Source organism: Arvicanthis niloticus, chromosome 3, assembly GCF_011762505.2.
Source record: "Arvicanthis niloticus isolate mArvNil1 chromosome 3, mArvNil1.pat.X, whole genome shotgun sequence".
In the NCBI taxonomy this organism is placed as follows: Eukaryota; Metazoa; Chordata; class Mammalia; order Rodentia; family Muridae; genus Arvicanthis; species Arvicanthis niloticus.
Genome location: NC_047660.1, coordinates 83,253,331 through 83,279,960, shown reverse-complemented (window position 1 = coordinate 83,279,960; position 26,630 = coordinate 83,253,331). Strand labels below are relative to the sequence as shown.

The following is a 26,630-nucleotide window of genomic DNA, read 5'->3' as shown; positions in this document are numbered from 1 at the left end:
ACATACTTTATACAGTATGTAAATTCTGCTATCCCATGTCTTACCTATCCCAATACTCCACCATCAGCCCAAACAAATCCTAACACCTCGGCAAGCACTTTCTCGGGTGAGTTGGCACTTTGGTACGTACCATATCCTCCATGGCCGTCTTTCATGCTTTGGTTCTCGGAAGCGTTTAACTGAAAGAAGAAACAGACATTGGGAGTTTCTCAAACCAACAGCAAAGCAAAGTATATACCCAAGGTGGATTATCACTCTACTCGTTATTTACATTGCTAAGTTAAAACACATTGTCAGTGAGGGGTGGAATATTTTGCTCAGTGAAGATTACAGAGAGCCCGCACTGTGTAGAGTTCCGCAAGGACTCTTCAGAACTAGCTACTTCCTAAAGCACATCTTCTCACAGCGTGTGCAAACCTGCACTTTTTCCTTGTGACAAGGCTCATTTAGGTGATTACTAGAAGCAACAAGGGGCAGTGTAGTTGCTTCCAGCTCCAGCATACGTTCTGTCTGAGGACAACCCACCCACTCACCCTGAGGCTTACTGTACTCCAAGCCAGGCACTGAGGATACAAACGTAAAGTCAGCTCCCTAGGAAATGGCAGAGCTGCACAGCACAGGACAGAAAGTGCTGCAGAAGAGACAACTCTGAGGCTGGATGCAGGAGTTAGGATAGGCTTCCCTAACAGAAGTGAGCAAGCCAGGACCTCAAGGCTGAGTACGAGCTTGCTGAAAGACTAGAGAGAAGACGCAGAGCAGGCACAGCTTTGGAGCCACAGAGCATGGTGGTGTGTTTAGAATAATTTAATTATAGTAGATAAGCACAAAAGCCTGCTGGAGATCCAGCGGGTAAGAGGGTAACAAACTAAACATGGGTCATATGAGGGCATCCTGCCTGAGTGCTGGGTCAGAGGGTTTGCAATGAATCCTGTAGGGAAGAAGGACCCAGGATCGTCAAAGCAGAGTCAGCTTAGAAAAGCAGCCCTGAGAACTGAGCGGATGCTGGGTTTCTCAACTGGAGGCACTGAGAAGAGATGTTGGCTATGCTCGAAGCTCTAGGGAAGAGGCAGCGACAACCTGCTCAACCGTGGCTGGCACGGACTCCCAGGGCAAAGGTGTGTGCCTGTGCCCAAGCTGTCTCAGCACGCTGACTACAACAGGGAAACAAAGTGTTTTGGCTACACGTGACCCTGAAGCTCTTATCGACATTCCACAACTAAAACAAACATTGGAGTGCGGCCTGTGTGCTATTTACTACACCAAAGTGCTAAGAAAGAATCAGAATGACTTAAGGCATGCAAGATCCTTGATCAGAATGGGGAGCAAGAGAATATCAACTTCTGGAGAAATCCCAAGCCACCAGAGACTGGGCAGCAGGAGGAGGAGGATTTGAGAAAACAGACAGCAAGTCAGTAAGCCCTGCTCTGAATAAATACAGCAGCCTACACCTGTCAGGCCAAGGCTGATGTACAAACACTGGAATAACAAGCCTGTGTTCCCAGTCATGCTGATACTGAAGAGACTGAAAAACTGGTGGGACTGTAAGGAAGTGTTGTGTCCTTGACACACTGTGTACTCAAACCTTAACAATGCCAAGGAATCTTAAGCTGAAGCCCAAGAGGCTCTGGAGCCTGAATGGCCCTTGACAGCAGGTTTCCCCCTAGAGACAGAACAAGTGTTACTGAGAGGTAGAGAATGGGTTATAAACTTTCAGCTGGGGTGGAGTCACTTTATGCTTCTCAGTTCTGTCCTCACCATTCTGACTCCTACCACCATTATTGTTTGGTTTTCAAGACAGGGTTTTTCTGTGTAGTCCTGGCTGTCTTAGAACTCACTCTGCAGACCAGCCTGCCCTCAAACTTAGAGATCTGTCTACCTAACTTCCTAGTGCTGGGGTTAAAGCACACTTGGCTCTATCTTCATCTTTATTAAGGACATCACATATTGGAAAAGGAGAGTGTTCTGATTCCTACAAGATACTTAGGTATCAGACTGGCTATAATATTCCTTCAAATGGCTTGTGGGGAGAAACTATCCATTATATATATTAAATAGATTACATAAAATGATATAATTAAAGTATAGTATAACTATACCCAAGTAGAGGTAATTATATAATAAACTACTGTTATACTATTATATCAATGCAGTGTATGGATAAAGGGAACAATCGTGGTGTCAAGGGATGAATCCCTGATTATTATGTTTGCAGACAGTACTTTTGAAGAAGTGATTAAGGTAAATGAGGTCCTATGGGTTTGTCCTAGCCCAATATGTTTACTGAAGAGGAACCCAAGACACATATGTATGAGTGCACCAGGAAAAGACCATATGAGGACATTGTAAGAAGTAGCCATCTAAGCCAAGGTGATGGCACACACCTTTAATCCCAGCACTTACTTAGGAGGCAGAGCCAGGCAGATCTCTCTGAGTTCAAGGCCAGCCTGGCCTACAAACATTTCTAGGACAGCTAGGGCTACACAGAGAAACTCTGTTTTAAAAACAAACAAACACACACCCAAAACAACAAAAAGTAGCAGCTATCCATTGGTTCCTCAGAAAATTAGGATTTGATCTACCTCAAGAGCCAAACCTAGCTATTCCACTCTTGAGCATATACCCAAAAGATGCTCCATCCTATCACAAAGACACTCGCTCAACTATATTCATTGCAACTTAATTCATAATAGCCAGTAACTGGACATAACCTAGATGTTCCTCGGTGAAAGAATGGATAAAGAAGAGATGGTACATTTTACACAATGGAGTATTACTCAGCTCTTAAAACCAAAGACATCGTGAAATTTGCAGGCAAATGGATGGAACTAGAAAAAAAAAATCATCCTGAGTGAGGTAAGGCAGACTCATAAAAACAACTACAGTTTCTATTTACTTATGAGTGGGCATCAGCTATTAAGTAAATGATAATCGAGCTACAATCCACAGACCCAGAGAGGCTAGGCAGAGGAGCGCTCTCTAGAGGAAGCACAGACCTCCTCAGGAAGGAGAAACAGAACAGATTTTGAGTGTCTGGCAACAGTGGGAATGAGAGCTCCTGGGATCAGGTGCTAGGAACTGGGGATGGAGGGGGAGAGTGTGGGGAGGCAGCTGGAATTGGAGAGGCATTGTGGGGGTGGGGGTATGGAAATCTAGTTCAGTGAAAACTTCCTGGAATCTGTGAGGCTCCTAGTGAAGGTGCCTAGTAATGGATGATGGAGTCTGACCTGGTTGTCTCCTGTTGCCAGGCAAGGCTCCCAGTGGTGGGACTGTGTGGCATTCAGTTGAGATTTTAGCTAGGGGCCCCATAGAGATCCCTAATCAACCCAGGCTGGTCCTAGGACAGCTAGGCTGATGCTAGGGTAGAGGGTTGCTCTCTGAAACAGTCAGTGGAGCCCCGTTTCTGACTGAGGACAGCATTCACACAGCTCAGTGAGGAGAGAGGTCAAGCTGGTATCTGTACAGTGTTCAACCCCGTGTTCTAGTCTCTTTGGTATAGGAAGGTACTATGTAGGATATGGAAAATGAAACCTGGATACCATTCCAGACATAAAATCTTTGACCTACAATCTATATGGCTACAAGATGCGCTGGCGCTATGGTAGCACAGAATTTGTGGGCGTGGCCAACCAATGTCTAGGCCCAGGCCATGAGAGGACGCCTATGTCCTACACTGCCCAGATACCTAGGGTAGAAAACAAAAGAAAGAAAAAAAAAAAAAGAAAAAAGCCAATGATATTATTTCTAATGTTCTGCTACACTCATAGATCGGTGCCTTATCCAGTGTCCAGTCATCATCAGAGAGGCTGCCTCTGGCAGCAAACGGGAGTGAGTGTAGAGACCCACAGCCAGACATTATATGGAGAGTCTAAACTAGAGGTCTCCATTGGGTCTCTCCTCTCAGAGATTGGGGAACTCTTCGGAAGAGGGGTAGGGAAGATTGCAGGAGTCAGAGAGGATGGAGGACACCAGAAGAACATGGCTCACTGAATCAACTGAGCAGGGCTCACATGGGCTCACTGAGACTGAAGCAGCAAGCTGCAGGGCCTGCATGGGTCTGTGCCAGGTCTCCTGTGTGTATGTTATGGCTGATAGCTTGGTGGTTTTGTGGGATACCCAACAGTGGGAGCAGTGTGTCTCTGACCATTTTGCCTGATCTTGAGACTCTTTTCCTCTTAATGGGTTGCCTTGTCCAGCCTTGATATAAGGACTTTTGCCTTGTCTTACTGTATCTTGTTTTGTCCTGTCTGGCTGTTGTCTCTTGGAGGCCTGTTCTTTTCTGAAGAGGAAATGGGAGAGTGATCTTGGGGAGAAGGAAAGTGAGGGGCACAGTTGGGGAGGAGTGGAGAGAGGGGAAACTAGTCAAGATATATTATATGAGAGAAGAATCTATTTTCTTTCTTTCTTTCTTTCTTTTTTTTTTTTTTTTTTTTTGGTTTTTCGAGACAGGGTTTCTCTGTATAGCCCTGGCTGTCCTGGAACTCACTCTGTAGACCAGGCTGGCCTCGAACTCAGAAATCCGCCTGCCTCTGCCTCCCAAGTGCTGGGATTAAAGGCATGCGCCACCACTGCCCGGCTAAGAATCTATTTTCAATAAAAAAATTAATTAATTAAAAAAAAAAAGTAGCCATCTGCACGCCCCGGAGAGAGGCTTTAGAAGAAATGAAACCTGTTGACTAGTCCTTTCACCTTGGACCTGACCTTCCCAGAACTGAAAGAAAATAAATGTCCATCATTTAAGACACTCAGTGTGTATTGTGTTATAGCAACCAGAGGAATTTAATCATGCAGAAAGATAGGAATTGCAGGACAAGGTGAGGCTTTTCAATAGGCCTAATGTCCCTGTTTAAAAAGCTGGAGAGAAAACACACTTCAGAGGTTCAACTTGGTAAATCTGCCAAAGAATTAACAACCCATGTACTTTTATACTGCATTCTTTGAAGAGCAAGATATGTATTCTACAAGTACTAATGCTGACATATGAAAATATATAGGGAGGTCACTGTAACACTGCCACAATCAAACCCTAGAAATAAACTGTCACTAAAATTAACAGGGATAAGTATATATAATAGGACATATACATGTTTTAATTCTAAACACTGCTAAAAAAGGGTAGATCTAGACAAAATTAATAATACGAAAACACTTTCAAATTATATTAGTAAATATATACATATGAACTATTATATTAACTATTCTGTTAGCTGAAGGTGGATATAGTTATATATATATGAACTATTATGCAAGATGCCCTATTCAGGAGGAAGTGAAACAGCCAAAATTCTTGCCTTCTTTACACGAGGGTGGCTGAGCTCCAGAGTGCATCAGTGGTGTGAAGTGAACTCTGCTAAGAGTCTGGGAGCAGGGGTGATGTTTGTGATGGTTCCAGGTAATCTAACTGAGGAAGGAGCAGGGGAGTCAAACAGTCTTCACGCTGAAGGGGACAAGGGCTCCTCCTTTGTGCCAGTGGTGATGGATGGATGCCAAACTGAAGTTCACTTAGCTTTATTCTGCTGCTGTGCTGACAGCAGCCTAAAGATGGTGACATGGGAATAAGGAGACCCATCAGACAGCTTAGCCCAAGGGCAGCACATCACATGCTGCCACAGGACGCTGAGGAGAAGAAAGATTCTAGCTGGTTTTTTTTTTTTACCTTCAGCTAACAGAATTAGCTACAGACAGAGAAAGAATGGTGTAGAGGCCTCTGTTGGTGGGAATTCAAACTTGCCCCATGGAATCCCGCATTTTGTTTAAATGTTCTTCTAATCTAGGGACAACGAACTCTGGGAAGACAGAAGTCTCTGCAGGTAAAAATCCAGGGGTTAACATTAAAAACAAGGCTCACAGAACTCAGACAAGTTAACTGTGCTCCTGAAGAAGGAAGAAAATGGACAGAGCAAGGTACCAAACCCCACCCCAACAAGTCCCCCTAGGCAAGGCTCAGAGTAGAGCAAGCAAGGTAAGCAAACTCTCCAGAGCTAGAAGCAAAGGTGCCAGAAACTTGAAAGAGCCCTTCAGGGCCAAAGAGAAGAGAAAAAGCCAGCTAACTAGAGACTCCAGGCACTTATGGCCAGCAGCACTAAGTGAAGCCCTTTCTCTCACCCAGGCCCCTTCCTGTAGCTTAAAGAACTCCAAACTGCCTTAAGGCTATAGAGAGATTCTAAGCAGGCTCCTGGCCTTTTACATACACAAGACAGACAGGTACAGGGTCCCAAGCCTCTGAAAGAATAGTCAAGAGTATGAGCTTAGAGACAGAGGTGATTTTGAACCCTGTCTTTGTCTCTAACTTGCAAATTAGTACACACACATACACAAATACATGCACACAGGAAGAACATGGGAGAGGAGTACCTTTAAGAGTTAATAGCTTAGGGAAGGAAAGCTCACTCTCCCATCCCTGCCTCTCATTCTGTATTCCCTCTCTTCTCCGGGCTCATCTTCCCAGTCATAGGCTGAGTTTCCTACACTGGCCTCAGAAGCATGCGATCTTGGCTATAACTGGAACTCTCCGGCCAGCAACTCCTTTCCTCCTTTCCTTAAGCAGGGTTAGGAGCTTAAGTATCCCCAACTGTGTTCCCTCCTTTCTATCCTTCCAATGGCCTACACGCTTTCCTCAACTCTCTGGAAGCTGTTCTCTCAGGCAGTTTCCACAGCAGCCACTGACTGCTCTCTGGACATGCCCCTTTCCTCATGCCTACTATCTAAGGCCTTCAGGATGTGTATCCTTATGCTGACTGGGCTTTGCTGCTCCTCCCCCAGCCCGTGCCCACACTTGCAGTGAGTACTCACAACAATGTGTAGGGCCTGACGTGCCAACAGCTCCCATCACCGCCAACCTTTCAAATTAAAATACATCTTTAGAAAGTGTACATATACAGGAAATATATAAAATTCAAGGTACATGGTTTTCTTTTTTGAGATAAGGTTTTGCTGGAGAGCCTTGGCTGGCCTGGATTCTCCTCCCACCTCAGCCTCTCAGTGCTGAGATCACAAGCATGCTCACATTTTTTGGGTAGCATTTTTATGAAGTGTCTTTTCAATCTCCTTCAGCTTTATGTTTCAGGTAGATCTATTGTAAGCAGCCTATAGGTGAGTTTCCCCTGAAATCTAGTTGGTAATTGCGATAGGCTACCAACTGCTGACACCTCCTGTCATAAAGGACAGTGACTCACGACAGCTTACATCACACAAACAGCATCTGAATGACAGCTTTTCAGGCACTAGAAGACAGTGATATAGAAGCTACCTTCCAAGAGGGGCCAGCACATGAGTCACCCTCAGCAAAGAGAAGGATGAATTGGCTGGGTCTGTTGTCGGGGCAGAAAATCTAGGCCACATCTGCTCACCACAGTCAACAAGCACCTATGGGGACTTGAAGACCCAAGCTGAACTCAACTGATACAGCAACATGAGTCAAAGCCATTTCTCTTGGTTTTTTCGGCAGAGATGTTAAGAATACAGCATCACATGCCACCTTCAATCACACTTTTCCAAGAGTTAAATAAATACAAGCCCTGCTCAGAGCCATATTACGTTTCATGTAAAAAGACAGAACGGTTGTTTGTTCCTCTAACCATCCACCTGTCCATCTTTCCATTCACCCACCTGTCCATTTATCCACCCACCCATCTATCCACTGTCACTGGCCTCTCTAAAATAGAAATAGAGTTATGCTGTCTCTTTTTCACTTAAAATACCCATGGCACATATATTCATCAAATTTCACACTTAAGATGTGTATGTTTTACTTTACTCAGGTTCTCAGGCCACCTCTGTGGAAGCCTCTCCAGACACCCACAGTAAAGGTGAGCACCATGCCCATTCATCAACTTCCTGTTTTATCCTATCCACTGGACTCAGATAATACTATGATTTTTCTTTCTTATTTCTTTTGGTCCTGGAGACTGAATCCAGGGCCACATATGCTAGGCAAGCATGCTGCCATTGAAATACAACTTCAGCCCTGTTGTAGCTATTTTTATTTTATATTTTTAGACTTTGATTTTGAGACAAAGTCTAACAGTTTTAAGCTAGCCTAGAACTTACTTTGTAGCCCAGGCAGTCTCTGAAATCATGATCTTCTTGTCTCAGCCTCATGAGTATTTAGGACTACTGGCTTGAGGCAGCAGGCTTGGCTTCTGTGTTTTCTGGACTTTCTTACTTTCAATAGCATGCCAGCTCTGTAGCGTCTGAATCTGCTCAGGTCAGCCCTCTTCAGCACTGACACTAAGACAGAACCGGGATTACATCAGGTAGCTGAGTAATAACATTTTATTGAACAAAGGAACTTGTTTAGATCCTCACTCAAGCTCTCTTCCTTGAGGATTGTGTGTGTATTTTTTTTTTTTTATTTCAGTAAATTCCATGAATTTTCATGATAGGCTCTTTCAATTTAGCTGCAGAGATTAAAATTACTCTGGAAGCTGCTGGCAAGAATGCCAGAGGACAATTCCTCCCCAAGGCAAGGCAGAAGGGACTGACTGACCCATAGTCTCGATTATGGTGTCTGGCCTTAGAAGCCAGAACCAGAGGACTAGGTTTTTAACCACAAGTGCTCATGAGTAGTTTTTGGTAAGGACTTACTTTTTAAAGACCAGATAAGATTCTAAGGTAGTCAGATTTAGACCTCCTATAACATGTTCAGTCCAGGGCTAAGAGATAAATGACGACCTCTCAGAAAAGTAAAAAAACCACTTACAGTCCTTGAAGCCAGAGCTTCCCCTGGATGGTGGGGCAGCAGTGTCTCCTAATGATCCTTGGATCATGCTAATCATCCAAGCAGGAGAGAATTATTATCTGCACAGCACTTCATGAGGGATTTGTCTGATAGAAATAACAGCTGATAAACACATGATAAAAAGCCTGATGATGCTGATTTTGAAAATTCAAAGTAGTCCTTTCCACCAAAATTAACACATATTAACAGATATGGTGAGAATTAAGAAACAAGTATTGCCAGGGAAGAAATAAATAATAAAGGTGGGGAAGAGGGTTTGTGACCCTGGTACCCAGAAGAACTCAGGCCAAAGGACACACTTCCCCGGTGTCAGGGTGGCCTCAGCGACCTGAACATTCTTGGACTGGAAATGCAAGGTAGATGTGTCTCTGAGGTTGCTTTGGAACCTGGTATGAGAGGTAAAGGGGATTTATTAAAATGGCTTATAAGCTGTGGTCCATCTACTCTTAACAATGGCTGACCACCAACCAGAAGGTCCAAGACTCCAGTAGCTGTTCAGCCTATGAGGCTGGATGTCTCAGCTGGTCTTCAGTACATTCCAGAGTGCTGAAGAAGTAGGCTCCAACTGCCAGTAAAGGAATGGACTTGACAGTAAGGTGACAGCAGGCAGAGGCAGGCAGAGTGAAGCTTCCTTCTTCCATGTCCTTTATATAGGCTGCCAGCAGGTGTGGCCCAGGGTAAAGATCTGGATTAAAGGTGGATCTTCCAACCGTGAAGATGAGGAGAAATGGGTCTGCCAACTCAGATGATTTAATTAATTAAAAAATCCCTCACAGGTATATGCCAGGCCATTGGGTTAAAGTCAACTGCAGAGGTAGTCAAGGTGACAACCAAGTATAGTTATCACAAATCCGTCTCTTGTTGGGCTGGAGAGATGGTTTAGCCCTTAAAGACTAGGCTCACAACAAAACTACAAGTCCATTTCTTGTCAGTTTGACACACACACAATGACATTCCCTATGTCATGCTTTATTTACAAATGAACACAGGTTTCTAGCTGAAATCAACCCCAAACCCTCATTATAAGATTGACTGAATTACAGCAAAAAATGAAGTCCTAGATTTGGAGAGGTGTCATCAGTTAAAGTAAGGGCATTAAATGGTAAAGAATGAGATCCTGTAACTTGGGATGAAGATGTGTGGGAGGACCCTAGTGAAGCTGAGAACTTTGAACCCTCAGATTCACAAGGGTTCATCTCACCAGAGGCAGTAGTCTCTCCCATCTCAGCAGAAGATGCACCCCACTCCCTACCCCCAAAGCCTGAAATATCACCTTTTCTGCCTTTGACAGAGGAAATTAATTCTTTATTCTCTGCTAAATCAGCAATGACCTTCTCTGAAGGAGATGCCAGGCAAGATAATACTAATGTCCCCCAGGGCCACCAATAGTGGCCTCTAGATCTATAACTAGACTTAAGGCTAAACAGGCTCCCAGAGGGAGGCAGAAATTGTAGTCAACAAGGAGGTGTGCTACACTGCTGAAGAGTTTAATGAGTCTGCTAGGTCAGTCAAGCAGAAGTCTGAGACAATGGCAGAAGGAACATAAACTGGATCAAGCTGGGTTGATGGATACAGGTCCACTGAGTGGAGATTCTAAGTGGAATATGGAAGCTTGTACAGTAAAAAGAACAGTGTCAAAAGTTTGTCTGAATGGTTGGCTAAAGTATTTGTCAAAAGATGAGCTACTGAAATGGAGTTGGAGACGCCTGATACCATTGGCTTAGTGCTGATGAAGGAGGGAAAGTGCAATTCTAGAGTAGATATGGTGTATTCTCCACACTGAAAAGGCCCAGAGGACATGCTCTTCACTAATCCTGTAAGATACAAAATAATGAGGGCACAGCACATCTGCAGAACTTTGCTGCCCCCCCCCTTCTCCTGCCACACCTTAGGGTTGGAGGTGCTGCTGCTCAGTTAGATGAATTAAATGCAATAGCTTAGCTGAGCTCTGAGGTAGCAGGGGGCCAAGAAGCCTACTGCATTTTTGATTGATTTGTAAATGTGGAAAAATTATCAAGCAAATGAAAACAGGACACAGGGGACCATGGCAAAGGTAATCTTGCCCCATGAACCAACTTCACACTGGAGCCAGTTTGAATGGAGATGGTCAGGTTTCCCTAAGAAGGTGCCTTGACAGAGTAGCTAACAGGGTTTTTTGTTTGTTTGTTTGTTTGTTTTGGTCCTTCCTCAGAGAGACCTAAAGCCTATTGCAAGGGTAACAGTAAACTGGGGAAAAGGAAACTTTCTGGTTTCCACAAAATATCACATTGGTATACTATATTGATAAGCCGATTCAACCAAGTAGCAGGAACTAACTCTTGGAGTGGATCAGGAATTAAATACCTTTTGCAGGAGGGGGATGTCTAGGAAGGGAAGCTCATTGGCTAAACATTCAGGGCCTATCTAGATACCTCATTAGCATGGAGTCTTGGTCATGTGCTCCAGGACAGGGACCTGGTAGAGAGCTAGTTTAAACTCCTGGCATTCTCAATTATGAGATTTTCCGGGGTTCTGAACTTGCTACTACCTTACAGGTTCTTCTGTTGGTGGCATGGTTCACTGTCCCACAACTCTACACTTGAGGTATCAATGGCAGACAGGGATGTTGTTTGGAGCCTTTGGCAGGCCCCTATAGGTGAACCACAGATGAGACCTTTAGGATTTTAGAGCAAGATTCTACTATCATCTGTGGACAACTACTGTCCTTATAAGACAATGCTCCTGGTCTGCTACTGGGCCTTAGTGGAAACTGGACATTTGACAATGGGCCACTAAGTTACCATGCAACCTGAGCTGCCCATCATGCATCTGGCCCACAGAGTCATAAAGTAAGATGTGCACAGCAGCAATCTATTATCGAGTGGAAGTAGTATATATGTGATCCGGCCAAGCAGGTCCTAAAGGCACACAAAGTTACATGAAGAAGTTGTCCAAATGTCTATAGTTCTACCCCAGTTACAATGCCATCTGCTGCCAAGCATGCACCTATAGGTGTGTCCTATGCTCGGCTGACTGAGGAAGAAAAGACTGGAGCCGATTTACTGATGTTCTGCACATTATGGAGGCACCACCCAGAAGTGGACAGCAGCAGCATTCCAACTCCTTATTAGGACAACCCTGAATGACAATGGTGAAGCGAAATCGTCACAGTGGGCAGAACTCCGGGCAGAACACATGGTCATACATTTTGTTTGGAAGGAGAAATGGCCAGATGTGCTATTGTTCACTGACTCATAGAATGTAGTCAATGGATGTGCTTAACGATCAGGGACCTGGAAACAGCATGACTGGAAAATTGATGAGAAAGCCATCTGGGGAAGAAGTAAGTGGATAGAGCTCTCTAAATGAGTGAAGGATGTGAAGATACTTATGTTCCATGTAAATTGTCATCAAAAGGTGATGTCAGCAATCAAGTAGATAAGATGACCCATTCTATGGACAGCCTGATTCTTTCCCTAGCCATCCCTATCACTGCCTAATGGCCTATGAACAAAGTGACCATTGTGGTAGAGATAGGGGTTAAGCAAGGCTGACCTGACTACAGCTGCTGCTGAGTGCTAGATCTGCCAACAGCAGAGACTAACACTGAGTCCCAGATATGACACCATTCCCCAGGTTGGCCAGACAGTGATCTGACAGCAAGTTGATGATAATGGACCACTTCTTCTGGGGAAAAGACAATGCTTTGTCCTTTCAGGTATAGATACTTATTTTGGTTATGGATTTGACTTTCCTGCACTCAATGCTTCTGCCAAAACTATCAAACATGGACTTGTAGAATACCTTCTCCACAGTCATGATATTTCAAACATTATTGCTTCTGACCAAGGAACTCACTCACTTCACAGCCAGAGAAGTGTGGCAGTGGACCTATGATCATAGAATCCACTGGTCTTACCATGTTCCCCACCACTCTGAAGAAGCTGGCCTTAAAGAAAGACAGAATGAGCTTTGGAAGACACAGGCACATCACCAGTTAGATAGCATCCGCCTAGCGGGTTGGAGCAGAATTCTCCAGAAGGTGGTATATGCTTTGACTCAGCATCTAATATATGGTATGTTTTGATTTTGTTTTCTCCCGTAGCCAAAATCCATGGGTCCACTAGGAAATTTTTTGCTTCCTGTTCCCATAACCTTAAGTTCTGCTAGTCTAGAAGTTTTGGTTCCAGAGAGGGGCCTGCTCCTATCAGGAGCCATACAAAATTTCACTGAACTGGAAGCTCAGACACCATCCTGGCCACTTTTGGGTTCCCCTAAGGCAACAGGCTAAGAAAGGAATAACAGTGTTAGGAGGGGTGACTGATCCAGATTATCGGGGGAAATCTCCACAATGGAGGTAAGAGTATGTCTGGAGGGCAGGAGATCTCTTGGTGCTTCCATATTTGTGATTAAAGGCAATGGGAAACTACAACAGCCTAATCCAGGAGGGAATCACAAAAGCCAGAGACCCATCAAGAATGATGGTATGGGTCACTTCTCTGGCAAAAGAGCCAAGACCTGATGAGTTTTTTTCAGAGGGCAGAGGAAATACAGAATGGGTAGTAGAGGAAGGTAGTTACATAGCCCAGCTACGGCCATGTGACCAGCTGCAGAAACAAGGGTTATAGTTGACAGGAGTGTTTCTGTCATATTTTGTTACGAATGTGTTTGTGCAGATACTTGTGTTTTCTTTTCTCGATTCTTCTATCATGTACTGTAACATCAACTAATAGAATATCAGCAGTTATCATATTTAAGTTGAGATGTTAAAAGAATGTCCTTCAAGGGACATTGCCACCTATTATAAATTTATAATGTGTTTGTGATTGTATAAGGGATAATTATATCATGTTAGGCACAATTATGACCTTATTAAATATATAATGTGTTTGCAATTGTACATGGGATAGTTGTGTCATGTTAGGTGTAATTATGACCTAGTTATTGTTTTCACTCAGAAATTAATCATGTCATAAGGAGATACAATTAGATACGATTGTGTGTCAAGTTGACTTACGATTCTTGGTTGTCAACTTGATTGCATCTGGAATTAACTAAATCCCAAATGACTGGGCACACCTGTGAGGGATGTTTTCTTAATTATATCACTTTAAGTAGGAAGACCCACTTCTAATCCGGATCTTCTGAGGTGAGAAAAGTCACCTTTGACCTGGGCCACACTTGCAGCCTATATAAAGAACATGGAAGAAGGAGGCTTGCTTGCTCTCTTTGCCTGTTCGCTCTCACTCTTGACGGCAAGCCCATACCTTCATTGGCATTAGAGCATACTTCTTTGGGATTACAGTATATACGGACGAGCAGCTGAGACATCCAGCCTTGTGGACTGAGCAACTAATGAATTCTTGGACCTATCAAAGATAGACAGCCATTGTTGGGACTAGTTAAATCACAGCCTGTACACTATTTTATTAACTTGACTGTATATATACATTCTATAAGTTCTGTTTCTCTAGAGAATCCTGACTAACACGATTTATTATAATGCAGTGGAGTACAATTATTAAAAAGTTGGAAACAGGGGGGCTGGAGAGATGGCTTAGTGGTTAAGAGCACTGACTACTCTTCCAGAGGTTATGAGTTCAATTCCCAGCAACCACATGTTGACTCATAATGATATGTAATGAGACTCTAATGTGTCTGAAGACAGCTACAGTGTACTCATAAAATAAAATCTTAAAAAAAAAGTTAGAGACCATAAACTTGAAATGAGTGTATTTGGTGGTACATGAAGTATAACTCAATCAAGTCATACTCTAAAGCTGTTTAGAAAGTAAGACAAGACTAGAGGGCAGCTTAGTAATAGAGTGCTTGCCTACTATCAGCTAAAACCAAAAAGGAAGTAGGACCATCTGCAGAGCAACAGAAGAATGTCCTAAGTAACAGTAAAAAGCAAGTTATTAAAACAGTAAATATGTATGGCACACCTCTTTTTACTTAAGAAGAAAGGTGGAAGAAACAAAGAAAGAAAAAAAGAAAGAAAGAAAGAAAGAAAGAAAGAAAGAAAGAAAGAAAAAAAGAGTAAAACAAATGTTTTGTAATCCTATTCCAGTACTTAGGTTTAGACTGGAGGATCAGCCACAAGTCTGAGGCCAGTGAGGGTTCCAGGCCATGCAGAGTAGGAGTCTTGGTTTTTGTATTTTTAAGCAAAGGTCCCACCTCCCCACCTCCGCTCCCTGGCCAAACATAACCCAACATACACAAATTTAAAGGCACACACAATAAACCATCAAACATGATTAGCCTTAGAGCATGGCATTATGCTAAGCTTCTTATTTTCACTATGTTCTACTTCAGTAGTAAGAAAAAGATACAGGGGCAGGTAAGATGGCTCAGTCAGTAAAGTACCTGCTTCATAAGCATGAGGACCTGAGTTCAGATCCCCAGCACTAGTTAAAACAAACAAACAAACAAACAAACAAACAACACCCTGGGCACAGTAGTTTCTGTAATCCCAGCATTAGGGAGGCAAAGACAAAAGATTCCTGGAACTCACCTCCAGACAGCCTGAGTTGGGTGCTCCAAGTTCAGTGAGAATTGCTGATTGAGGAAGCTACCTCTGGCTTCTCTACATACAAACACCCACATGTATGCACACCAGAATGTGCATGTGCACAAACCGACACATGCACAAGACCATACACATACACACAAACATCCATAAGACCACATACACACACAGATACACACACAGGCACACAAAGAAAAAAAAATATAGTCCTCTGGTCTTCAGAGTAATATTTTTAAAAGTATAAATTACAGTTTAGGTAATTAATAGTATCCTCAAAACCAACTAATCTAACACATTGCTTCAGAGGAAAATATCCATCAGGTAGAACTCACAGGGTGTAGAAAACAGGTCTCTTGAGCTGGTATGGAGTCCCAAGGGAGACCTAGGGTTATTGCTACAGTTCTATCATTGCAAGCACGAGTGCCCTGTGCCCCATCTGCCAGGCCAGAACTCCATTCTTACTCCATACTAACACACACAAGATAAAATGTCTGCTGTATGTCTCTACTTTTTAAAAAATTCATTTGTGTGTGTGTGTGTGTGTATATATATATATATATATATATATATATATATATATATATTCATGCTTGTATGAGCTCTGTGCACCATGTACCTACAGAGACCTGAAGAAGACACTGGATTCCCTGGAACACAAAGTTAACAGGCAGTTGTAAGCTGCCCCATGTGGGTGATAGAACTGAACCTGGGACTTGGGTCTTCTTCAAGAGCAGCAAGTGCTTTTAACCAATGAACATCTCTTCAACATTTTTCTACCTTTAAAAAAAAAGAATTTCCCACTGTTACTATCTTTTATATAACAGGCAATCAACAATCAACCCAGTTGTGTTGAATGAGATGCCTCTGATTATTAAAAGTACTCTACCTAGTAAAGGACTAACGTTCAGAGCAACCTTGTATCTTACCAAACTTAGAAAAATGAATGATACTGGGGTCTGTGTTTTAAGTGTTGCATGTCTCCCCTATTTAACACCACTAAAAAGCTGATCCTTCATTTTCTAGGCAGCATGGCACGTATCTCTTCCTAAGGCGGAGGAGACTGCTACTGGCCCTGCCACACAATGGTGCCCTGCAAATCACACATTTCCATCCCTGTAACCAAGGTTCTAGTATGACTCTGGCTGTTTAGGGAATCCAAACATGGCAGAAAGAGAAACTATACTAGGCATAGAGAAGGGGGTTTGTGATGTTTCCACTGTGTGACCCCTGAAGGAGAGCCAGGTCTGGCCACTCAACTGTCCGGCATTTCATTAAGAGAAAGCAGTGTAGATGCTTCATCCATAGCTGATCCCATCTGTCCTCTTAACACGCACAGGTCATATGTGGTCAGTGCCACTCTTTGGCATTTGTGAAGGGGCCACATTCATGAGAGAGTCTCATGTGGAGACTCTCTGTTCTCCACAGCCCTGGTGAACAGTGCATGTTCCTATGAAGAAAGAGTTGGACCACTTGGGAGAACAGTCTGAGGGTGGCGGTAAGGACAGGTTCATCCCAACATGGTCCCCAGAAATACCTCACGGTATCTTCGAGGACAAGCAGACTCAGCTGCTATCTAAACTCAATGTGTGTTCAGCTGAGTTCCTCTGAGGATGTGTGAGGCAGCCTGACCAAGTAAGGTACTGTCACATCAGTGAGACTGGTGGCTCCCAGCAGGCACTCCAGACACGCTCACCTTAGGAGGGAGATGGAAGCAGCCTCCTTTCTAGATGAAGAAATGATGTGCAGAGCAGTCCAGGCACTTTCTGAAGGCCTGCAGGTAGTAAGTGGTGACACAGACCAGGACACTGTCAATCATCACTGGCCTGGAGTCAGTATCAGGAATGAGTCTGGCCTCAAAGTAAAGCTTGTGAAACTCAGACCTCTATGTGTAACCTGGATTGCAAAAGTCAAGACGAGTATTGAAGAGATAGCCACCTTCAGAAGGTAAATTTAAGGCTGGCAAGATGGCTCAGCAAGGAAAGGCACTTCCTGTACAATCCTGGTTACCCGAATTCAATCCCCAAACCTATGAAAAAGTAGGAGAGAACTGATTCTACCAAGTTGTCCTCTGGCCGCCATAGGTCCCCAAACACCACAGTCTTTTTTAAAAGGGTAAATCTAAATGGCAAAACCACCCAGAAGGCCATTTAGTCCTAAAGGTGGAGAGGGTATTTATGTAAGAATGATTCAAAGTTTTATGACAGATGGTAGAAGTCTGAAGTCTTAGGGTAGGTTAGCAGCAAGGGCATTGGACTATTAAAATTCATAGTTACAGACAAGAGGTCAAACTGGTTCCTCTGGTAAGCTCTGCTTGTGGCTTCTCCTACTACCACCCCTAGTAGCCCAGGCTCTTGGGTAACTCCACACCTGTTCTGGCAGTGGAAGTGGGTCAGGGGGCAAAGTTTGTGTTTCTCAAGAGTCTGCAACATCCCCCATCATCACTAAAGGCTACAGCCACCTTCTCAGTGGCTGCTTCTGCAAGCTCTATTTGTGGACTGTCGTAGCCAAGGGCACAACCTCAGTTAAGAAAGTTGGTTTATAGGTGGGAAGAAGTCTCTTCCTCATGCCACAGTGCAGAACAAATATTGGGCAATGATAAGTCTTCAGAGAAACCCTCTGCTGTGAGAATGAGGCACCCCTCAGAACATATTCTGGCTTGGTGAGGGAACTGTATATTTACCCAGATGCTCTCTCCAACCCCTACCCCAAACTCATTTACCTCTAGGAACCAAGATATTCTTTACAATTTTACTCATGGATGCAAATTAATAGGTAGCCTTAGAAGAACAATTAAAAGAAGATCAGCAGACACTGACCCAATTACATTTAAGACCTTTCCCCAGCTCTTCAGTCCAGTGAGGGTAGCACTCAGTCATCTTTTTTTTCAGACAACACAAATTGTATAATCAGCCAAAACAGACACCTTGGGAATGAAGGGGCAAGAGGCAGGATAGCAGAGAGCAGACAAGGAAGTCTTAACTTCTCAATAACTAAACCCCAGGAAAGCTGAGGGTTACAAGTGGTCAGTCCCCAGTGAGCTATCCACACATTCTTCTTTGGCCGCCAGCGGGAATCTTATCCAGAGTGGTCTGACATTTTGGGTGCCTCCAGGTTCTTCTCATCTTTTTCTCCTCTGAGGAAGAACAGGTGGGCAGGGAGAGTGGAAGTAACACATAAGAAGTCCAGCAGCATGGATGCAGTCATGAAGGACTGCTGAGCTGTACAGGCTCACGTGGTCATGCTTGGATCCCTCATACTGGGGACACTCCCTCTGTGTAGACAATGGTCAAGGGATGCATGTGGAGTGGCCCCCCAATAACTATGGCCGAGTAGACTGCTTGGTAGAAGATACAGTTAAAAAACAAAGCGGTCCACCTTTGTCCCAGAGAGCTACAGACTCCAACTCCATGGAGGGAGGGGAAGTCACTTCAGCACTGAGGTCTGGAGAGAAGCCTGATAATGATTCTCTTCTGACTCATAACTATGTTCTCCCTTGGCTTCTGGTTCCAACCTTCCTATAAAGTCTAGAATAGAGCTAAGCCAATTCCAGAGAACTAGTATATCCTGGTTCTGATATTTCTCCTTTAAACAGGCCTGCTTATGCTACCTACCATTCAAAAGGCTGTATACAATCCACAAGGACCCAGAAGAAAAAGGTCAGGGCTCTCCAACCAGGGAAGAGTCAGCATTAACCTTTGGCCTTGCTCTCCAGCCAAACTATCTGCAAGATATTTGGCTGGGCTCTACCACACCTTGATGCCATGAAAAAGGATCCAAATGTGGCAAGGGCAAGAAGAGAGCCAAAGAAAGCAGAATTAAAACTCACTGCCAAGAAGTAACCAAGCTATCTGTTATCAGGAATCAGAAGGGGTATCGTTGGACAGATGCTCACAGGTAAGAACATGAGTTGCTCTTGCAGAGGACCAGAGTTTAGTTTCCAGCACTTACATCATGATTCACAAACACCAAAACTCCAGTTCCAGGAATTTCAATGCTTTCTTTTGACCTCTGTGGGCATCAGGGATGCAGGTGGTGCACAGACATACAAGCAAGCAAAACATTCACATATAAAATAAATCTTAACCAAAAAAAAATATATATATTAGAAGAGCCTGGGGGGACAGCACGAACCACTAAAGTGCCTATTGTGCAAGCTTGGGGACTTTTGTTTGGCTCTTTGGTGCCTTTATGTGTGGCTGTGACCTCAACTCTATAGACTAGAGACAGGTAGATCCCTGAAGCCCGCAGCCCAGCTGAGTTGATAGCTTCAATTTGAGTGAGAGATCTTGTCACAAAAGATGATATGGAGAGTGATGAAGGAAGTACCTGAGGTTACTCTACACACAGGCACACATGCACGCATGCACGCATGCACGCATGCACGCACACACACATGCACATAGAAGAATCAGGAGAGTGATAACTATGTATAATCATATTCTAAAGAAGAACAGTTGGTTGAACAAAGACCTACCAGGATCATCTGTCTCACAGCAAAAGCCAAAGCCAAGCTCTGCACTGTACATAAAGTAGGACTTTAGCATCTGAGGGCTCTGGTGCTCCCCTTCAGTGAGAAATGAATTCAGCAAGTGCCCCTTACATAGAAGAGTTGGCAACAAAGCTACAACTGAGTTTTATTAAAAAAAAAAAAAAAAGTATACAAAGTTACTGCACGGTGAGTAGATTTTTTTCAAACACTGGGTCCCTGTTTGACTCCCACATGTAATTCAGAGCCTGAAATCTAGCATGGACTGTAGAAACACAGATTTCTTACCAGTTAAAGTATAAGCCTAGAGTTGTCTGTAGGCTTGCTAGGAACAAGGCAAATCTAAGAGAGACAAATTATCCCCAGCTCAGAAGATGGAAGACGTAGGTAGCACCTACGCTGATGTAGATATTTGCTGGTAAGCCCACCTTCCAGAGCACGGGAGTGTTGGCAATGGAGCCAGGCAATCCCACTCTCCAAGGCTACACACTGTACCTTAGCTCTCACCTCCCCTGTAGGTAGACACACAGGAACTGACCTCTGGCCATACAGCACAAATCTGGACAATGAGTCATCTCTTCAAATAATCTTGCTAATATTACTCCAGACCTTTGCAGAGCAGTGATTAAGTTTCCCAACCTCTCCACATCAGCTTTGCTGTATTTGCAGTGTGCCACTGCTTCATGGTACTCCAAAATCCTGTGGTTTACAATAAACATTTACGATTGGTTTAGATGTGTTCTGACAAGATCTCCCTGGGGAATCCACCCCCAAAACCCATATATATATAGTCTAGGTCCTCTCACGTGGACTGGGCCTTGCCATGTGTCCTATATCACTGGCACTCAGCTTCCACGGAGCAAGTGATGACAGAGCCAATGAGGGAGCATGGTCAACTTAAAAGGCAAGTTGTATCCTGTTAATAACCTACTCTCAGATGCCACACACGACTTCAGACAATACTGCTGTTCACAGACACAATGACGCCACGGTTAGACACTGTGCATGGTATGAAGACCAAGGATGGGGATCGCTGGGTTCCAGCATGGGGGCTGGCTGCTAGGTTCTCTACTCTGAGTCCTTAGGAGATTTTACTAAACATGGAATAGATAACAGATGTAACTTTGTGGAATGTGAAACTGGTACTTTGCTTCCAATGTGGTCTAGGCTGACACTCTCATGCTTTCTGCTTAACTATTGCCTAACAGCCCTCCAAGGCAGGTAAAAAAAAAAAAAGATAAAAAAAAAAACAAAACAAAAAACCCCAAAACAAACTAACAAATCCCCAAAGTGTGTTTCAAAGTGTTTTCATCACTCTTAAAGGAGAGTCCTTCTCTACTTCAACAATCAAAATAGTGTGCTGCATGCATCTGCACAGCAAAGGCAAAACCGAGTGGGCCAGGGCTTCTGCTAACAGAGGTAGTTTGATCCAGTGGTGCTACATAAGGTTATCAAGAGTACTTGTCACTCATAGCACTCCACAGTATGAAAGGGAGGATGAGGAAAGGACAGTAAGCATTGAGAGCACACGATCTGTGTGTGATTTGTAGAGTTTAAATCTATACTGTTTTTATGCTCCTGTGATAGGCAGTGTTTAATGTTGAGAAAGAACAAAAGAGATGGCATGGTGGTACATGGCCTGCAATCCCAGCATTTGGGAGGCTGAGGCAGGACTGGGTATTCAAGGTCAGTTTCTGTAACACAGCAAGCTGGAAGCCAGTTCCTTAAAGGAAGGAATGGGGGAGAGGAGTGAGGGAGTATCTCAATTCTTTCCTAATGTATATAACTTTCTAACATCATATTGAACTATGAGTCTATAATTAAAAACCTTAAGGGGTCCAGTGGCTAAGATGGAATCAAAAGGCTGAATCACTTGCTTTGAGTAAAGAGGGACCAAAGGGTAAAGATGTACTTTAAGATGTCTGTCTCTGTCTGTCTGTCTGTCTGTCTGTCTGCCTGCCTGCCCCTCTCTCTCTCTCTCTCTCTCTCTCTCTCTCTCTCTCTCTCTCTCTCTCTCTCTCTCTCTCTCTCTAATGTGTGTATGCACCTCAAGATGCCATAATATGTCAATCTCCCAGAGCTGAAGTTGCATGTTAGCTGCCAGATGTGGGTGCTGGGAACTGAACCCCAGTCCTCTGGAAGAGTAGGAAGTGCCTTTAACTGCTGGGCTATCTCCCCAGAACCCTTTCTTCATTCATGAGAGACATTTTTCAGTGAATACAGAACCCCAGATTGACAAGCTTTTACGATACGTATTTGGAAGACAATCCATTGTGTTCTGGCACAGATAACTTGGTGGAAACTCTGGATCAGTTCTTATGTTTATTTCTCTGCATGTAATAAATCTCTTTTTCTGGCTTTACAGGTTTTTTTTTTTCCTATCACCAATCTTCAACAACCTGAATTCACTGAGGCAAAGTGTGAGTTTCTTTGTAGTTTTTTTTTTTTTTTTTTTATCCTGGAATTGGATCTGTGCCTTTACAGTTTCCAGCAACTCTGGAAAATTAATGCTGGACTCTCACACATGTGTGTGTACACCCATGATCTCACATGTATATGCATGCCCATGGTCACACATGTGTATGCATACTCATAATTATATATGTGTATGCACACCCATGATCACACATGTGTTTGCATACCCATGATCATACATGTATATGCACACCCATGATCTAAGTAGGTCTTCAGGCTTGTTAGTACACTTTTACTTACTTGTTTCTATTTATATTGATTGGGATTTCAAATGTACCATTTAGTCCCATACCTGCCACCCCAAGGCCACCATGATCTTATCTGTTGTTTAGAATTCCCTTTTTCTAAGATTTCATATAATGGAGATACACTGTAGTTTTTTTATTTGGCTTCCTCTGCTCAGCATTCTCAACCATGAGCATCAGCCATGTTATGTGGCTTACTCCTTCTGGTTGCCAACATCTATTCTATCCTTAAGACCTACCATGGTTATCTATTCACAAGTTCACACACACTTGGACCATCCCTCTTGTTTTGTTGTTACCCATGTTCTCTTCCACTGAAGAACCTAGGGGTAAAAGTGCTTGGTTGTGTGGGACATGGAACTTTACAAGACACTGGCAAGTGATTTTCCACATGTGTGTACTGCTTTAATATCCAGCTCTAATATACAAAGTGGAAAATGGCATATTCTTCTTATGCTTGGTATTGTATTCAATTATGTGGATGGATAATTTTATCTCATCACTTTTAAATTAGAGTTTTCTTGGTGACTAAGACTGTCTTTTTATGTGCTTATTGGTTATTTGTGCATCTTCAGGAGAAATGACTATTAACAGTCTTTTCCTTATTTCAAAGTATTTTGTCCCTTTTTACTGAGTTGTAAGAATTCTCCATATGTACTAGTTATAAATATTTGGTCAGATATTGATATTATGAATATTTTCTCCTAGTTTATGGTTTACCTTTAAAAAGCGGATACTATTTCTGACAGTCCATAAGTCTCTTTAGAGGGTGTCTGACGCATGTATACAATGTGGAATGATTAACTCAGGCTAATTCTACAACCATCATGTCACTTGATACTATTTTCTAATAAAATTTAAAATTGCCCCTTTCAATTATTTTAAAATACAGATATAATCTTTTCTGAAAGATTTGAGACCAGTGTTCCTGATTTTAGAATTTTTCAGATTTTGGAATATTTTCATACACTTCATAAGCATTCCTAGGTGAAAATCTGAAACCTTGTTTCTTATACTGTGTGTGTGTGTGGGCATGCAAGCCACAGTGTATGAGAAGGGGTCAGAGCACAGCTTTGTGGATTCAGTTCTCTCCTCCCCACTTCATGTGTTCTGGGGACTGAACTCAGGTCTCCACAGTGGTGTGGTACATGTGCTTACCTGCTGGGCCATTTTGATGGAGAAAAATCTGAAGCTTTTTTTTTTGTTTTTTGTTTTTGTTGTTGTTGTTTTGTTTTTTTGGTTTTGCTTTTTTAGTATGTTGGATTTGGACTAGGGATGTTCAATCTCTACTGAATAGTATGTAAATTATTCTTTTAAAATAATTGTGTGTATGTGTGTGTGAGTGTGTGTGCACAAGATTAGAAGAGAACTTTGTACAGCTGGTTCAAGGGGTCAAATTCAGGTCACCAGACTTGCATGACAGCCATCTTTACAGCTAACTTGCTGGCTTCATCCAAATTATTCCCCACTGTAATCATCTGCAGTCAAAGAGATCACACACTAACTTGAACCTTTAACCAACAACTCCTCTGCCTCCTCCATGTTTTAAAGAATAGAAAATTTAAGCTGGGCACGAGGGGCACACACCTTTTTTTTTTTCTTAAAAAAAATGATTTATTTATTTTATGTATGGTACATTGTTGCTCTCCTTGGACACACCAGAAGAGAGCATCAGATCCCATTACAGATGTCTGTGAGCAACCATGTGGTTGCTGGGAACTGAACTCAGGACCTCTGGAAGAGCAGTCAGTGCTCTTAACCACTGAGCCATCTCTCCACACACCTTTAATCCTAGTACTTGGGAGACAGAAACACAAACCTCTGTGGGTTCAAGGCTAGCTGGTCCACACAGCAAATTCCAGGCCAGCTGGGATCACATAGTAAGACAAAACAAAGAACATCAAAAGAATACGTTTAAATAAATTCTAATTTATCATTTTTGATGATAAGTTTTTAGCTGTCTCAAGAAATCTTTGCCTGTGATCAGAATTCCTGTTTCTGTGGTTTCTTCTAGAACTCTTCTGGCTTCCATGTCTACATTCTGATCTGTGATCTATTTCTAGTTAATTTTAATAGGCTACTACATCATGGTTGTTTCCCCCCTTCATCTAGGGCTCTTAGTTCACTTTTGTAAAAAAACAGCTTTTGAGAGAGCAGCTCACTATGTAGCTCAGGCTGACCCAGCCTTGTGATGATCTTCCTGCTTCAGTCTCCGGAGTGTTAGAGGAAGTCCAATCTTACCCTACCTGCCATGGCTCTAAGACCCATGGAGATGTATCTGACTTGTTTGACTTCCATCTCAGAAGAGATCCTGACGATGAGCAGGCCCTGCTGCTCATCCCACTAGGTCTATCATTAGTATTAGACCCTATTCTTTTTGTCCAATCACATTTCAGCATGTCTGTCCATACTGCAGTCATGCCAAAGTAGTGAAGTCTCTTTATAAAAGACTCAAAGCAAGGAGTTTCCAGAAGCTAAATGTCTGAGGGCTAACAGTGGACAGTGCACTTGGAGAGGACATGGACACTCCACACTCCTTCCTTCATACCCTGCTCCATGAGTCTCTTCATCTGTATCCTTTGTCAATATCCTTTACAAGAAACCAGAAAACTGGGCAGGAGAGATGGCTTGGAGGTTAAAAGCACTTGCTGCTCTTCCAGAGGTCAGCTCTTAACACCCATGTCTAGTAGTTCACAATCATTAATTCCAGTTCCAGGGGTTCTGATGCCTTTGGCCTCTGATAGCACCTGCCTTTGTATGTACATATGTACACAACTGTCCCCCCTCTATACATTAAAAAGAAGAAACCAGTAAACCTAAGTGATCGTTTCCCTATGTTCTGTGAGCCACCTGAACAAATTAACCAAACCTGATAGTGGGTTGTGTGGATTCCAATGTACAGTTCAGGAGCACACATAAAGCAACCCAAGGCTTGAACTGGCAGCTAAACAAAGAAAGATGGTCTTGAAGACATCCTTCCTCGGGACCTGAACCTGAAAAGGTAATGCCAGAATGGAATTAAATAGGATGACACTGCACAGGTATCTGCTACTACAGAGTTGATGGCTTGTTAGAACTAAAAGAAATTCTAGTTTGTCTCTCCTGCCTCAGGGAGTTATTAGTCAAGAACAGTGAAAGAAAACCCCCCATTTCTGGGGTCAGCAGTAGTTACACTGTGAATATGTAGCAGAAGAAAGTGAGTTTTTTTTTTTTTTTTTTTTTAATACATGTAGAAAGGCTTGTTTTTTAAAGTTATGTACTGTTTGCTAGAGCTGGATACTTGGGCATCGTTCCTCTGAGGTACTTACTGAATGCCTCAGGTGTTAAGACCTCCCCACTGTAACTGTAAGGAGCTGAGTCCTGCAGACTGCTCCCTAGCAGCTGCTCTTCCTCTTCTTCACAAGCTTTCCCCAGGCCGCCAAAGGTAAGTTTTTTCCAAGAGTCTTGAGTGATCCCAGAGCAGATGTCTACAGCTTTCCCTGTGCAGCTTCTTACACACAGTCTCCTGCAAATTCCGGCTGCTTCAGTCTCTTCGACTTTTGCCTTCTTATCGCATCACACTTTTGGCTGACTATGTGTGGGTTCCTCGATGCTCTTAAAGTCTCCAGGCAGGATGCTGGGGGAAGATCCCATAGCTTACCTTCTTATCTCCTTCTCTTGGGGAATGCTGTTGGAAGTAACTATTGTTCAAGGGCTACAGACAAGAGTTTTCTATGTTTTGGCTTACTTTCTGGTTGCTTATTGAAAAAGGGTAAATTACTCTTTCATAGGCAAAAGCATCTACTTTTGCACAGCCTTAAGTCAAATCTATCCACTGAGGAGAGATCACTCTGGCTTCAGCGATCCAGCCCTATTCTTCTCCACATTGTCCATCATACCTAGAAAACACTGCGTTCATGATCTCAGTGAAAACCCGGTGGGTCATGGATAATAGGGCCAGATGATGCTGAAGATCTCTGCTCACCAAAGACACAGGTGGCTCTCAATTAGGAAGCAGCATCTTGTGGTGTGTACACAATGGTCACTGCACAGAACAGGCCGTGAGACAGGGAAGCCCAGAGCTGGACTAAGAGCCATTGAGTTTGAGTCACACTTTTGTCATTTAACATTAACTGTTTGGAACTTCTGTTTTTCCACATGTGAAGCAGGCTACTATGGATATCATCCAAGAAGGAGGAA

At 43.2% G+C, this 26,630-nt stretch overlaps 1 protein-coding gene across 1 annotated transcript in view; it reads right to left on the bottom strand.

Annotated features, from left to right (window-relative positions):
* Positions 1 to 26,630, bottom strand: part of Stimate (STIM activating enhancer) — a 51,079-nt gene that overhangs the window by 12,376 nt on the left and 12,073 nt on the right. Inside the window, exon 2 of the mRNA XM_034497389.2 lies at positions 131 to 179. Within this exon, the coding sequence (XP_034353280.1) occupies positions 131 to 179 (49 nt within the window). The remainder of the gene's footprint in view (positions 1 to 130; positions 180 to 26,630) is intronic.